Source organism: Pseudophryne corroboree, chromosome 9 (assembly GCF_028390025.1).
Source record: "Pseudophryne corroboree isolate aPseCor3 chromosome 9, aPseCor3.hap2, whole genome shotgun sequence".
NCBI lineage: Eukaryota > Metazoa > Chordata > Amphibia > Anura > Myobatrachidae > Pseudophryne > Pseudophryne corroboree.
This window is the reverse complement of record NC_086452.1, coordinates 398,798,818-398,814,716: the sequence shown is the minus strand read 5'-3', so window position 1 is coordinate 398,814,716 and position 15,899 is coordinate 398,798,818. Positions and strand designations below refer to the sequence as shown.

The following is a 15,899-nucleotide window of genomic DNA, read 5'->3' as shown; positions in this document are numbered from 1 at the left end:
GTAGGAATGTAATAGAATAAATCATTGTAACTTGCAGCCAGGGGTGTATCTACCCATTGGCCATGGATGGCACTCGCCAGGGGCGCCAGGCAATAGAGGGGGTGCCGCCCGGCAGTGCCATCCATGGCCGTGGGTAGAACCAAGTAGTACTGTCAGACTTGTTGACTGTCTGTTAGTGCCAGTGTCCAGCAGCAGCGCAGCGCACCGCCCCTGGCTTGTAATCAGACTCAACATAAACTACAGCTCCCAGCAGCCCTTGTTGCCATGAGCTCCCGTCAGCAAGGGCTGCTGGGAGCTGTAGTTTACTTTGAGTCTGATTGATCACTAGTGCGGAGCTGTGCCGCTGGACACTGGCGCCGGCAGTGACAGTCACCAGGAACAGGGGAGTGCAGCTGCTATGGGGCCCAGAGCTGAGAGGGGCCACCTTCCCTGTCACAGTTAAATGTGTTATATACATTTTTCTACATTTTTAGATACATAGGAGCCCTTACAATCTTGTGCCTTGGGGACTATAATATATCTAGTTATGTCCCTGGGCATGCTCATTGTAATGTGGTATAACATGAACTATAGGGCATTATAATGTTACATAATATGAACTGGGGTACTATAATGTGGCAGAATATGAAGTGGAGGGTCTATAGTGTGGCATAATATAAACTGGGGACACTAATGTAGCATAATATGAATTGGGGACACTGTATGGAAATGTGAATTTGGTGTACTGTGTTGCATAATGTGTACTGGTTGCCCTACAATGTGAAATAACGCAAACTAGCGCACTACTATGATTCATAAAATAAACTTGGTTATCTATTACGGGGCATTCAATTAAAAAATGCTGCTGAGAGGTGTCTCTCTAGAAGCATTGGGGCAGGGGCCCCTTCAAAATGTTGCTATGGGGCCCACAAAGTTCTGGCTATGCCCCTGTATGTATGGGCGGGATCAGATGGTTTGACCGCATTCCCCATATAGAAATAGAAATATATTTATTAGCACTGGTCCACATTTCCATTTGCATTCCCCATATGCCTTGTACAGATGGTGTTTTCTATAGGGGTATTACTGTGTGGCGTAACATGAATAAGAGACACTACTGTGCGGTGTAATGTGATGCTGTGTGGCATAATTTGAGTTGGAAGTACTATTGTGTGGCCATGCCTCATCCCCACAAGTCCACATTCCTTTTTTGACACGCCTTCCTTAATTCAAATATGTGTATATGTGTGTGTGGGTGTGTGGGGGCGGGGTGCTCATATTCCCAGGGCCGGTGTAAGGTTTTCCGGCACCCTAGGCAAAACTGAAACCTAACCCCCCCCTCCTCATATTTACATTACATCACAGTAGTGCCTCTTATTGATGTTTCATCACACAGTAGTGTCCCATGTTCACGTTACACTACAGTAGAGCCCATTTACATTAAACCACACAGTAGAACACATCGATGTTATGCCACACAGTAGTACTGCCTGCAGTGTGCTTTGATGGCTCCCAGGGTACACATTATACATAACAATGAAACGACATTATATATGTATTATATAAACATATATATATGAATCCAATCTTTTTATAATATAATATATTCTTTTCATGAAACCTAGTGAGTGCCTATTATGTTTCCTTCTTTAATTATAGTTGCAAATGCTAGTCAAGATATTCCTAGATACACCCCTGCTTGCAGCACAGAAACTGCATAGCAGTAATACAGCACCGAAGACTTCAGCTCAGGCAGGTTCTAGACCAGCCCAATGTGTTTTTAGAGATTTAGCACATTTTCGGGATCCTGTAGCCAATCTGAAGCATTACAATTTTCACAACGTATATGTTAAAAATATCTCTATATGCACAATGTTCAGGTATCCCTGTTGTTTGTTTGCAGGAACATATCTTCGTGGTTTGGAAACTACCGCAACCTTTGACCCTACCACCCAGGAGTTTATAATAGACACTCCACAGATAACTGCAACAAAATGGTGGCCAGGAGACTGTAAGTTGATTCTTTACAACCTTACTTCATAGATTTGATTCTACTGTACATAGTGACGTATTTAAACCTGACTTTCAACCGAATTCTCACTTGCTATAGGAATTAGTTCAAAATAGTGTATGATTTTTAAAGTGTTCATCAAGAAGATTTTTGGGGATATCCAATTACTCTCGGTAATTTACTGGGGATAATTGTCCCGCCGGGGGCTATCCTATTAGCCCGATAAGTCGGCACAAGAGCGGTGGCTTATCGGGGCTTCTGATGCTGCACCGGGTGCCGGCTCCTGACAGCTACCGGTGCACCACTGACCTCCGGATCCCAGGTCATGTGACCACCGCCGGGGTCAGGGGAAGAGGGGGTTGCGGCGCTGCTCTGGCTCTACTGAGTGCCGGTTCCCGGACGAACACCCTCAGTGCAGACTGCAGCGGGCATAGGACACCGCAGGTCGCCACGCCTTCTCTGGGATTTTATTTCACCTGCCTCAGATAGGCGAAACCAAATCCCTGGAAACAGCCCTGTTTTCATATGGAAATGGGGCTATTTCTTACGAAAACACACAGATTTCACTGAACCTGTGTGCTTTCGGGAGAAAGGGCTTTTTTTTATGGGCAATCTATTAGGATAGCCTGTAAAAAAACAAAATTGGTGAAACACTGGAAAAAATCCGGGGCTAATTGGATAGCTCTGTTTATCTTTTCAGTTCCTACTTGTTATGTAAAAGATGTGGAAAGAGGAGTGCGCTACTTCTCAGACTCCAGTCTTCCTGTTCTCCAGGGAAGCTTCATGGCCTGCTGTCTTTTAATAAACCAACACCACTTGTTAAGTAACTGGGCTGTTCATAGTTTGAGCCATCTGTGTGCCTGCATAACTCTGCAATATCATTACCTGCACACACATCATTCCCAACAAAAGAAATGTAGAAACTATTTGCTTTATGCAGTTGAACAGATTTCTGCGTCTAAAGGACACATCAGCAGCTGAGATTCATTGCCAGTTATATCACTTATCTCGAATGCTTCTGTCCTCCTGAATCTGACCTTCAATGCAGCACAAATTGTCATCTGTGGAGGACGTGCTTGGCCGGCCGGATCGCTGCTCATCTTGAATGGCTCTCCTGTCATTATCAAACCCAAAACTGTTTGTGTGACCTGAGGTTATTACCGTAAACCTCGGCAAGTTGCCGATTAATTTCAGCCGCTGATGTTCTGTTTAAATGCAGAAATCTGATCACACTACACACCTCAACTGATGGTGGGACAGTTTGACTGATATGGGGGCAGAGCAGTGGATAAACGGGTGGGGGGCAGACAGAATGGGGAGCAGGGGCGAACTGAAGTCACACAGCATATGGGTCACATTACTTGTAGTAGCCATCATAATAATAATATTAATAATAATAAAGCAAAATATAAGAAATAAGTTAAAATGGCAACATAAAGAGAGAGAGCTTTTCAATTGTTTTGCTCATGGAGACTCCCCTGAATATTTGGTGCCATGAGGTGTATTGGTCTTATTACTATTCATGCTGATCCAGGGCCTAATTCAAACCTGATCACAGCCGCAAATTTGTTACGTAATGGGCAAAACCATGTGCACTGCAGGGGGGCAGATATAACATGTGCAGAGAGAGTTAAGGCCCGTACACACTGGTCGATATATCGGCCGTTCTCTTGAACGGCCGATATATCGCGGGACCGTCGGCCAGTGTGTACGGCTGATACGTCTGTGAACTCCGTCGTTCACAGACGTATCGCATCGGCCGCGCAGCACAGCTGACGGCCAATATATCTACCGATATATTGGTGCGTCGCTGTGTGTGTACGTACACATGCTGCGGCGGCCGGCGGTGATTGACAGTTGAACTGGGCGGGCGTGTGTACACGCCCGCCCAGTTCATGACGTCAGTCCGGACGGATCGGGCAGTGTGTATGCTCAACACACTGCCCGATCTGTCCATAGATATATCTGCAGATCAATTGATCTGCAGATATATCTATTAGTGTGTACCCACCTTTAGATTTGGGTGTAGTGTGTGCAAGCTGAAATCTAAATTGCAGTGTAAAATTAAAGCAGCCAGTATTTACCCTGCACAGAAACATTATAAGCCACCCAAATCTAACTCTCTCTGCACATGTTATATCTGCCCCCCCCCCCCCTGCAGTGCACATGAGGGCTAATTCAGATCTGATCGGTGCTGTGCGTGTTCCTGGGCGGGAGGGGGCGTTTAAGGGTCACGGTCTGGTCAACGCAGGGGTGGCTGGGCCATGGCGGTGCGTGACGTCGCACGCAGCCGCTGCGAACCGGGCAGCGACGAGTAGCTCCTGGCCAGTGCGCAGGAGCTGCGCTGGGCGGGAGCTACTCCTGAAGTACAAAAGCATCGCCGCTGTGCGATGCTTTTGTACTTCTCTGACGGGCAGCGAGTGACATGCGCGGCGGGCTAGCCCTGTGCTGGGCGTCCCCCCCGCATGTCAGTGTGCCTGATAGTAGCTGTGCTAAATTTAGCACAGCTACGATCAACTCTGAATCACCCACATGGTCTTGCCCATTATCTAACAAATTTGCTGCTATGATCAGGTCTGAATTAGGCCCACAGTGCTTCTCTATAATTCAAAATATATTTTCTCTAACGTCCTAGTGGATGCTGGGGACTCCGAAAGGACCATGGGGAATAGCGGCTCCGCAGGAGACTGGGCACAAAAGTAAAAGCTTTAGGACTACCTGGTATGCACTGGCTCCTCCCCCCATGACCCTCCTCCAAGCCTCAGTTAGATTTTTGTGCCCGAACGAGAAGGGTGCATACTAAGGGGCTCTCCTGAGCTGCTTAGAGTAAAAGTTTAAAGTAGGTTTTTTATTTTCAGTGAGACCTGCTGGCAACAGGCTCACTGCACCGAGGGACTAAGGGGAGAAGAAGCGAACTCACCTGCGTGCAGAGTGGATTGGGCTTCTTAGGCTACTGGACATTAGCTCCAGAGGGACGATCACAGGCCCAGCCATGGATGGGTCCCAGAGCCGCGCCGCCGGCCCCCTTACAGAGCCAGAAGACTGAAGAGGTCCGGAAAATCGGCGGCAGAAGACGTCCTGTCTTCAATAAGGTAGCGCACAGCACCGCAGCTGTGCGCCATTGCTCTCAGCACACTTCACACTCCGGTCACTGAGGGTGCCGGGCGCTGGGGGGGGGCGCCCTGAGACGCAATAAAAACACCTTTTTTGGCAAAAAATACATCACATATAGCTCCTGGGCTATATGGATGCATTTAACCCCTGCCAATTTTTCCATAAAAAAGCGGGAGAAAGGCCGCCGAGAAGGGGGCGGAGCCTATCTCCTCAGCACACTGGCGCCATTTTTTCCTCACAGCTCCGTTGGAGGAAGGCTCCCTGACTCTCCCCTGCAGTCCTGAACTACAGAAACAGGGTAAAACAAGAGAGGGGGGGCACTAATTTGGCAGATAAATATATACAGCAGCTATATCAGGGAAAAACACTTATATAAGGTTATCCCTATATATATATAGCGCTCTGGTGTGTGCTGGCAAACTCTCCCTCTGTCTCCCCAAAGGGCTAGTGGGGTCCTGTCCTCTGTCAGAGCATTCCCTGTGTGTGTGCTGTGTGTCGGTACATTGTGTCGACATGTATGAGGAGGAAAATGGTGTGGAGGCGGAGCAATTGCCTGTGTTAGTGATGTCACCCCCTAGGGAGTCGACACCTGACTGGATGGTCTAATGGAAAGAATTACGTGATAGTGTCAGCACTTTACAAAAGACTGTTGACGACATGAGACAGCCGGCAAATCAGTTAATACCTGTACAGGCGTCTCAAACACCGTCAGGGGCTCTAAAACGCCCGTTACCTCAGGTCGATACAGACACTGACACGGTGTCACAACTGAGGGCCTGAGCTGACGGGAGGCAGCCTCAGTTGTAGGGGCTGAGATGTAACGGAACCTGGGAGGTTGTATCAGACCCCTAGACATGTAAGTAACATGTAGAATAACTGCCCGAAGGCGTGACCACGACAACCAGGATAAAAGTCAATGATGTTTATTATGACAAACTCCGTAACACAGCAGCAGTAAAAGGAAACATAAAAGTCAACAGAGGATAAATACAATTCCTGGGTACTACAGGGTGGCAAGGGCCACAGGCACTGGTAGTGTGAGACAGTTCTTATAATCTTCTAGTTGGAAAGTCCTTACCAGGCCTGACTGTAGCAATGGAGAGAACCCAGGATCGTACCAGCTGATGTTCCAGGAAAGGCTGGGCTGCTGAAGGTAAAACGGCTGCTGTGGATACTGGCTGGAACCAGACTGTTGTTGGTACGGAGTGGATACTGGCTGGAACCAGTTAAATAATAAACGAACTTGAGAGCGATGAAATAATAATGAAGTTTGGAGTTTGAGAGCGGTGAAATAATAATACCGGTGGAGAGTGGTAAACTGCAGAAAAGGACACCGGCCCTTTAAGAGAAGCTATACACTGCTGGAAGCTGGGCTGGAAGCAGGTGATTGTTTGAGAGCGGTGAAATAATAATACCGGTGGAGAGTGGTAAACTGCAGAAAAGGACACCGGCCCTTTAAGAGAAGCTATACACTGCTGAAAGCTGGGCTGGAAGCAGGTGATTGTTTGAGCTGGAAACAGGTGAGTCCAGAATGGATCGGAGAGTCAGGCTACACCGCAGATGGAATGCTGGTGCGGGTCTCTATAGCAGAAGTCTGGAGACAGGAGCTGGAACCTGGAAGACAACCACAGGAGAGAGACAAACTGGAACTAGGTTAGACAACCAAAGCACTGACGCCCTCCTTGCTCAGGCACAGCATACTTATACCTGCAGCAAGGAAGGGGTTGGCTAGGCAATTATGCAAATCAACAATACAGACAGCAGATTGGTGGAAATAATCAGATGACAAAATCCAAGATGGCTGCGCCCATGCAGACACTTGGAGGGAAGTTTGGTTTGTAATCCATGTGAGAATTGAAACAGTAATGGCGACGCCGGCCACAGGAGACAGGAGACGCCAGACTGACAAGCGCACATTTAACCACGCGGAGGCCGCGGCTGATGAAATCACCACTCTGACATTCTGCATGTGGAAACTCAGGAACAGCGGGATCCGGTCCTGGAACGCTGAGCCAGCCTTAGGAGGCATCTGAAGGGTAAGTAATGGCGTCCAGATACCCGGATCGTGACAGCACCCCCCCCTTTAGGAGTGGCCCCAGGACACTTCTTAGGCTTTAAAGGAAACTTTGCGTGGAAATTTCGGACCAAGGCAGGAGCATGGACGTCTGAGGCATTGGTCCAAGAGCGTTCTTCAGGACCATAGCCCTTCCAGTCAATGAGGTATTGTAACTGACCGTAACGGAAACGTGAGTCCAAAATCTTGGCCACCTCGTACTCGACTCCCCGTTGAGTCTGAACTTTGGGAGCTGGAGGAAGTGCGGAATGAAACCGATTCAGGATCAGCGGTTTCAACAAAGAAACATGAAATGTCCTGGGTATTTTCAAGAAGGATGGTAACTGTAACCTGTAGGCAACAGGATTGATGACTTGTTCAATCTTGAAGGGTCCGATGTAGCGAGGTGCAAATTTCATGCTGGGAACTGATAAAGCTCGAAATTTATCGTATATATAACCCTTTATGAGGTCTAAGAACACTGTACGCTGTTTACTTAAGAAGTACCGTAAGGGTACGCAAGTTGCGTAACGATCGCTCAGCCGTAGGCGAGACGCTCAAGCGTCACGTTCGCTCACGGCCCAGAGATCACAGACAAGCACTCTGTTGGCTATGACTAACGTAATGATTCGCTATGGCGTAGCGGACGCTCGAGACCACGAGGAGATCACCAGCGGCGCAGACGCTCACAACGCTATACCTTTATGTCTAAACCTTTTCTTAATGAAATACACAGAGTACCTTAATGTGAATACAGGGTGTAAGTGCAACCTTGTGTAACCTGACTAACTACAAAGCTGCTTGAGCGTCACAGACGCTCAAGTGAACACTTAAAACTATGAGAAAATACACAGATACTGGTTTAGGGTCCAAAGCCTATTATCTGTATTATAACTATTATACTTGCAAAAAGAATCACAGTACAAATGATACACTACAATATAACAGAGACTTCCTAACCAAACTTAATATACAAGAAATACAATACAATGCTATGCTGATCTAATACAATACAATACTAGTCAATGGGAGATACGAGAGAAGGAGAAGGGAGAGAGAGAGAGAGATATAAATATGAGAGAAATGGCTCACAGAAAGACAATGATTACGGAGAGAAACTTACGCACAAGGGTAAACGATCGCATGCGCCTGGACATCCAGCACCCGATTTTCAGCAATGAGAACCGTTGAAGAGTGAGAGCTGGATGTGGTCGGCCTGCCTATTTATGCCCCACACACAATGCAATCTTACAGTCCCTACAATCCCATTGTCCATTGGACGTCAGAATTTGGCCCTGCATCATAACAAAAGGTCATAGGTTGATTCATACAGGTGGGCTGTGACGATTTCAAACAGCTCAGGTGGGTGGGGAACTAGGTTTCCCGCCGCATACCTGAGTATGAGTAAATAGTAGAAATGGACATAAACTTCTTATGGCCATAACTATTCGCACAAGCGATTAATACGCTCCAAACCAACACCGGAATATTGCTATTTAAATACTCTTCCGATGGGTACCAAACACTACTGCATGACTCCTGTTAGACCCTTCCTACGATACAAAGAGGGATTCCTCAGCTCAGGGACATTCTATATTAACCAAACTTTCAGAATCTATCAAAGGGACCATGATCTACAAACTACATTATTACTGAAAATATGTAACGAATGAGTCGCACGCTACGATTTACATAAACTCTACCGTAAATACGCATACCGTGCGCCCGCGGGTGCACGCTATTGCGGGTATGCGCCTTCACGGGAGAGCGTACGCATGCGCAGCGCAGACCAGTGTGCGGTGCAAATATGGCAACGTGCATAGAGATATTTTTCTGACTTTGACAGTCCACCCTTTGGCAGTCAATAATAACTGCCACTTCCTGAAAACATTTCAAAAGGAGAAAAATATATGTCAGGGGTTAATTCATTTCCATGGTTGGGTGAGGAAGAAGAGAGGAGTAGGTGTGAAGAGGGTATGACCTAGTGAAAAAGCAGAAGCATGTGTGTATGAGTCCATGTTTGGAGGGTCATGTATCATCGTGCCGTACGTGTGGTAAATCAAGCTTCGAGGTTTTGCGAAGTATACATTTGAATTCCTTCTTATCCCGTGGTACAGGTCTGTGGATGGGCTGTCAAACTTTACCGAGCTCATTTCGGCTTTCAGTTGTAACAAAATGGGGATGCACATTTTAGTTGATGATACATGAATGGGGGAAGTATGTGGTTGCTGATATCTGTGCCTGTATTCCCTATACTATGTGTGTTATTACCTGAGGGTTGTAGAGATGAAGATGAAGAACACTTATGGAAAATGCAATGATATTCTATGTCAGGTAAATGTACATCTGTCGTCGAAGTTTTGTTCGGTATCAGTTGAAAGTCGTCTTCTTTGCGCTGTTTTGCTCCTTAGGCATGAGCAACAAGCTTTGTCAGTGCCATCAGATTTACAAAAATGTTGGGCTAGCGTGAGTTTAAAAATACTAGGGAAACTGGGGATCCATGGCAAAGTTCATCAAGTGTCCATATCATAGGTTGTCAAAACTTCATCTTTGGTGCTTGTCTGTTGTCTGTATAGTGTCTCGTCAACTTCCTCGTCCAAGGGGGTCTTTGTATCTTGGAGAAAAGCAGAAAAACAGGTGAAAGAAACGGACCGTATAATCGCATTTTCATCACATTCTGGTTTCTATCATTGGGTCATAAATCAAATCCAGGTTAATTACAGTTTCCTCACTCCTCAAGCTCATCACTGTTGTACTTTGTTTGCACCTCATTAAAGCCTGCCCGCATCTAAATATCAATCCAATAGATATAACAACACCTAAGATACATAGGAGGAACTTTCCAACATCCATTATGACTCCTTGAGCCCAGTCTCCTAAACCGGAGAACCAATTTCGCGGGTTCAACCATGACACCCAACCAGTCAGCTCATTACCTACAGCAGCAAGGGTGAGATTGTGTTTTCGACGAAATTCCCACTTCAATTGGAGAATATCGTCCATCTTTTGGTCTATGACCTCTACTGGATCCTCGGTGCTATTGGTGATATACGTGCAACACTTTATGCCGTACTGTGTTGCCAATGTAACACAATATCCGCCTGTTACTGCTGTAAGATAATTAAGAATCATCCTATGCTGAACTAGTTCTGTTTTATAAGCTTGAAGTTCTCTTCCAGTGTATCTGAATGTGTCATCATACATTTCAGTGATATTATCTAACAAATTGGCGAGTGTGGAAATGTATCTATAATTCATCACTCCCCGAGCGGTGCGAGTGAAATCTAACGCTACCAGAACCTGAATCCCGGTGGATTCATGGATAAGATCAGAGGCCGGGTGCTCTAACCTTTCTGACAGTTGTCTTTTAACTCGGTGCTCGTAATGAGTGTGAGTATAAGGAGCTTGGGCACCACGGTGTATGTCCTTCATTTTGTCATGTGTAACAGTCATCACTTCAGGCAATACTTTTCCAATATAACACAATCCTTCAGAGTTTGGGGCAAGCCACTTGTACGCCTTTCTCCCGCATATGAAATATGCATCATCGGGGAGAACATATGGGACAGAGAAGGACATTACCATATTACACACCTTCCAGGTGAATTCTCCTGACCCTAATTCTTCCATCTGCTTAATGCACGTATCGGTTTGTACGATATGTGCACAGTATCCTGGTGATACTTCTCCAACTCTAGTAATCCTATTTCCTAAGGTATATCGATACCGGAAAGATTTTCCTCTACTGGCTATGTGGCGTACAAGCTCTGTATCTGTAGGCATTCTATCTGCTCTGTGTGAAAAGGTCATGGTAAGGTTGCTCCATGACACTTCCCAATTTCCCGGCTTACGGGGATTGGAGATATTAAAACATAAGAGGGACCTATCCACATGGTATTGGTGGAGCTTCAAACTAGGAGGGCTGGAGATGTTAAACCTCCGGTCCACCGGTCTCCCACCACTTAGCTCAAGTACCTCCCCTAACGTTAAAGGAAATGGTACTAGCCCTGATTTGCTATGACCCTGAGGTACTTGAGAGCATACCCAACAATCTGTTTGGTTTAGTACGTTACCCACTAAGGAGTGATAGTCACTCAATGGATGCCGGTCCATATGGATATTAAAACTGGATTGGCATTTCTTTATGCATCCATCCTCAATCAAATTGTCACAGAGCCTACAGATACAGTTTTCTTCAGCTAACAATCCATCACAATTTCTTCTATCGGATCGTTTTCTGATACTCGCCTTTGCTTGTTGGCTTGGTTGATCTTGGAAAACTGCGCCTCCATCATCATAATCGGAACCCATTCCAGAACCTCTCTCGACCTCTATGGTACTCTCGCCGGAACAGACTGCTCTGGTCAACATCATGGTTAACATCAAAATCCGGATCACAGTCTCTTGGGGCAAGTCCATCTTTGAGGAGGAAATAGAGAAGAATGAGAAGGGGGAAAAATAAATTTTTTTAAGGGAGAGGGGGATGGGAAGTGGAGAAAACAATAAAAGGGAGAAGGGGGTCAACAACTGCTTTCGGTCTTCAAGGCTCAGGTGCCGCCTCAGTCCTCCTGGAACAGACACTCCAGTGATACAACCTCTACCGTCTGTTCCTTATCACGGGACTTCTCTGGATCAGCAACCTTTTTGCAGTGGGATGAATGGACCCAAGTCTCTCTCTCAGCAACCTTCAATGCTGTGGTGCTAGTCAATAAGACCTGGTATGGTCCTTCCCATCTATCAATAAGACAACCTGAGCGTAGAAAATTTCGTATCATTACATAATCCCCAGGTTCAATGTCATGACAATTACTACCTGGTAAATCAGGAATCACCAACTTCAGATTATCATTTTGATTCCTCAACTGCTTGCTCATGTTAATCAAGTATTTTATAGTTACTTCATTGTTACATTTCAAATCTTCCTGAGGGTTAATCATGACATGCGGTTGTCGACCAAACAAGATTTCAAAAGGGGACAGATTAAGAGGGGACCTGGGAGTGGTTCTGATACTGTACAATACAATGGGTAAAGCTTCTGGCCATGTCAATCCTGTCTCTGCCATTACTTTACTCAATTTATTTTTAATAGTGCTGTTCACTCTTTCGACCTTCGCACTCGCCTGTGGACGGTACGGAGTGTGCAGCTTGCTATCAATTCCCATCAACTTACACATTCCTTGAAAGACATCACCTGTAAAATGGGTACCCCTATCACTTTCAATGATTCTAGGGATACCATATCTACATACAAATTCCTGCACAATTTTCTTAGCTGTAAACATAGCGGTATTTGTAGCTGCTGGAAATGCTTCGACCCAATTCGAGAAAACATCTATACAAACAAGTACATATTTCAAATTTCGACATGGGGGTAATTGAATGAAGTCAATTTGTATTACCTGGAAAGGGCCGCCGGCAGGTGGGATATGGGATGGTTCTGTAGGTATTGCCTTTCCAATATTCTTTCTCAGACAGGTAAGGCATGACATTGCTCTTTTACTCGCATGAGAGGAGAATCCTGGGGCGCACCAGTATGCTCTTACCAATTTGCACATCCCCTCCTTGCCTAGATGAGTCAGCCCGTGAGCTGCTTCAGCCAGACATGGAAGATATGCTCTGGGGGCCACTGGTTTACCATGTCCATCCGTCCAGAGCCCTGAGGACTCCTGGCCATATCCCTTTGCCTTCCAGACTGCTCTTTCTTGTGTGGAACACAAATTCTGCATCTCACACAACTTCTGTGTGTTGATGGTATTAAATACCATCAGTTGTGTGGTGTCTGTCTGTATGGGGGTAGCAGCTGCAAGCTTAGCTGCTTCGTCTGCTCGGCTGTTACCAAGTGACACTGGGTCTTGACTATATGTGTGTGCTTTACATTTGATAACAGCCACTCTGTCGGGTTCCTGTATCGCTGTTAGAAGCCTTTTTATGTGAGTTGCATGCGCTACCGGTGTACCAGCAGCCGTCATGAAATTTCTGAGACGCCATAGGGCTCCGAAATCATGGACTACCCCGAATGCGTATCTAGAATCGGTGTAGATATTGGCTGACTTACCCTTAGCCAATTCACATGCTCTGGTTAGGGCGACCAGTTCAGCAACCTGGGCTGAGTGAGGTGGGCCTAGCGGTTCCGCTTCTATGGTGTCTTGGTCATCTACGACTGCGTATCCAGTACACAAGTCTCCCGAGTCTGACTGTCTGTGACAACTACCGTCCGTGTAGAACGTGAGTTCTGCATCTTCCAGTGGGTTGTCACTGATGTCAGGCCTTGCGGTAAAATTTTGGGTCAAATATTCCATACAATCATGTGTATCTTCCTTTGTATTGAATCCTCCTTCCCCAGCACTCTCACCTTCCACCCTTTGTGCCTGACCAGGCACACCTGGGAGATATGTTGCAGGATTTAATGCACTGCATCTCCTTATGGTGATGTTTACGGGGGCCATTAGTGCCAATTCCCATCTTGTAAACCTCGCTGATGAGACGTGTCTGGTTTGGGCAGAATTCAATAAGGCTGATACTGCATGTGGCGTATGGATTGTGAGGTTGTGGCCTAGCACGACGTCTTCGCTTTTTGTCACTAGCAATGCTATCGCAGCAACGCTTCGCAAGCATGTGGGGAGGGATCGCGCTACCGTGTCTAGCTGAGCGCTGTAGTATGCAACTGGCCTGCTGGCATCACCGTGTTTTTGGGTTAGTACACCTGCTGCACAACCAGCACTTTCTGTTCCGTATAGTTCAAAGGGTTTCCCATAGTCTGGCATACCTAGTGCTGGCGCCTGCGTTAGGCACTGTTTGAGTCTCTCAAATGCTGTTTCGGATTCGTCTGTATGCGAGATTCTATCAGGTTTGTTTGAGGAGACCATTTCCTGCAAAGGTAACGCCAATATGGAAAACCCTGGGATCCAATTACGGCAATACCCACACATTCCTAAAAACGTCCTGATCTGTTGCTGGGTTTGTGGCAGTGTCATGTCTCTAATTGCTTGGATTCTATCAGCGGTCAGGTGTCTCAGTCCTTGTGTTAGACAGTGTCCCAAATATTTTACCTTAGTTTGGCATAATTGCAACTTGTCTTTGGACACCTTGTGTCCGGTGTCTGAAAGATGAAACAGGAGCTGTTTCGTATCCTTCAGGGATGCTTCCAGTGAATCTGAACACAGTAATAAATCGTCCACATACTGTATCAATACTGATCCACTGTCTGGTTGGAAAGACTGTAAACAATCATGCAAAGCCTGAGAAAATATACTTGGACTATCTATGAAACCTTGGGGTAATCGAGTCCACGTGTATTGGACTCCTCTGTATGTGAATGCAAACAAATATTGGCTGTCAGGGTGCAGAGGTACCGAAAAGAAAGCGGAGCAGAGGTCAATAACAGTGAAAAATTTGGCAGTGGGAGGGATTTGCATTAGGATGACAGCTGGATTTGGCACTACGGGGAACTGACTCTCAACTATTTTGTTGATCCCCCTTAGATCCTGCACTAGCCTGTAACCCCTCCCCCCACTCTTCTTAACAGGGAAGATGGGACTATTGGCAGTGCTGGACGTTCTTACTAGAATGCCCTGTTGTAGCAAGCGCTCTATTACTGGGTAAACTCCTAACTCCACCTCTGGCTTCAGAGGATATTGTGGGATTTTTGGAGCTATCCTACCATCTTTTACTTGTACCACTACTGGAGCTACGTTTGCCATTAATCCAGTGTCCTGTCCGTCTTTTGTCCAAAGTGACTCTGGTATCTGAGATGTCATCTCTTCTACTTGGGATGGATTCCTATTTGTCATAATGGAATGTGACATTAATTTTGATGGGGAGTCTAACATGTCTCGTACCTCCTGAGTGTGATTCTCAGGGATGTCCAAGAATACACCTTCAGGAGTACAATAAATGACGCACCCCATTTTACACAGTAAGTCTCTTCCCAGGAGATTGGTTGGTGCCGATGCAGCCAGCAAAAAGGAATGCTTGGTATGCAAAGGCCCTATTGTAATCTCGGCTGGTTTGCTAACAGGGTAGTGCTGGACTACTCCTGTTACTCCCATGGCTGGAATTGTCCTACCAGTGGTTCTCATGCCCACTGTCGAATTTATCACTGACTTGGCCGCCCCTGTGTCTACAAGAAAGTTTAAAGTTTTACCAGCTACATTGATTGCGACCTCGGGTTCACTTTCAAGGTTGGCAATCAATTTCACCGGCTGCAGATTACAGGTATGGCCACACCCCTATTGGGTATGGTGACCTCCCTGAATCCCGCTGGCAGCGACTATTTGTGAGGGAGATAGTTGGGAACTACCAGAGGCATGCCAGTCTCTGTTTGGGGGATATCTTTTTGTTTCCCCTGTATGTGGCTCATAGCTCCGTTTCTGCGGACCTTGCTCCCAATGTCGTGTGTCGTGTCGTTGTCTAGGGGTTTGGTATGAGTTTCGTGGATTCTTTACTCTACAATCTCGTGCCATGTGTCCCTGTTTGTGACAAGAATAACAAGTAACCATACTTGACTTACCCACAGGATTTGGTGATACAAACAAAGGCTGCCTTGTGGTCAGAGCCTGTATACTTACTGACATTAATTTGTCACCTTGTTGTTCCCTGTGTCTAGTGATGTTTCTGTCGTGATCAATAGCAGCCTCTCTCAAAGTAGCCACAGACAGACCTCGCCAACATGGTTGCGTGGTCTGTACCCTAGTCTTCAATGACTCTTTTAAACCATCCATCAGTACCGATACTGCTACTTCC

At 46.3% G+C, this 15,899-nt stretch overlaps 1 protein-coding gene across 1 annotated transcript in view; it reads left to right on the top strand.

The window, feature by feature from the left end:
* Positions 1-15,899, top strand: part of ACOX2 (acyl-CoA oxidase 2) — a 235,665-nt gene that overhangs the window by 106,131 nt on the left and 113,635 nt on the right. The window contains exon 4 of the mRNA XM_063940885.1: positions 1,883-1,990. Coding sequence (XP_063796955.1) covers positions 1,883-1,990 — 108 coding nt within the window. The remainder of the gene's footprint in view (positions 1-1,882; positions 1,991-15,899) is intronic.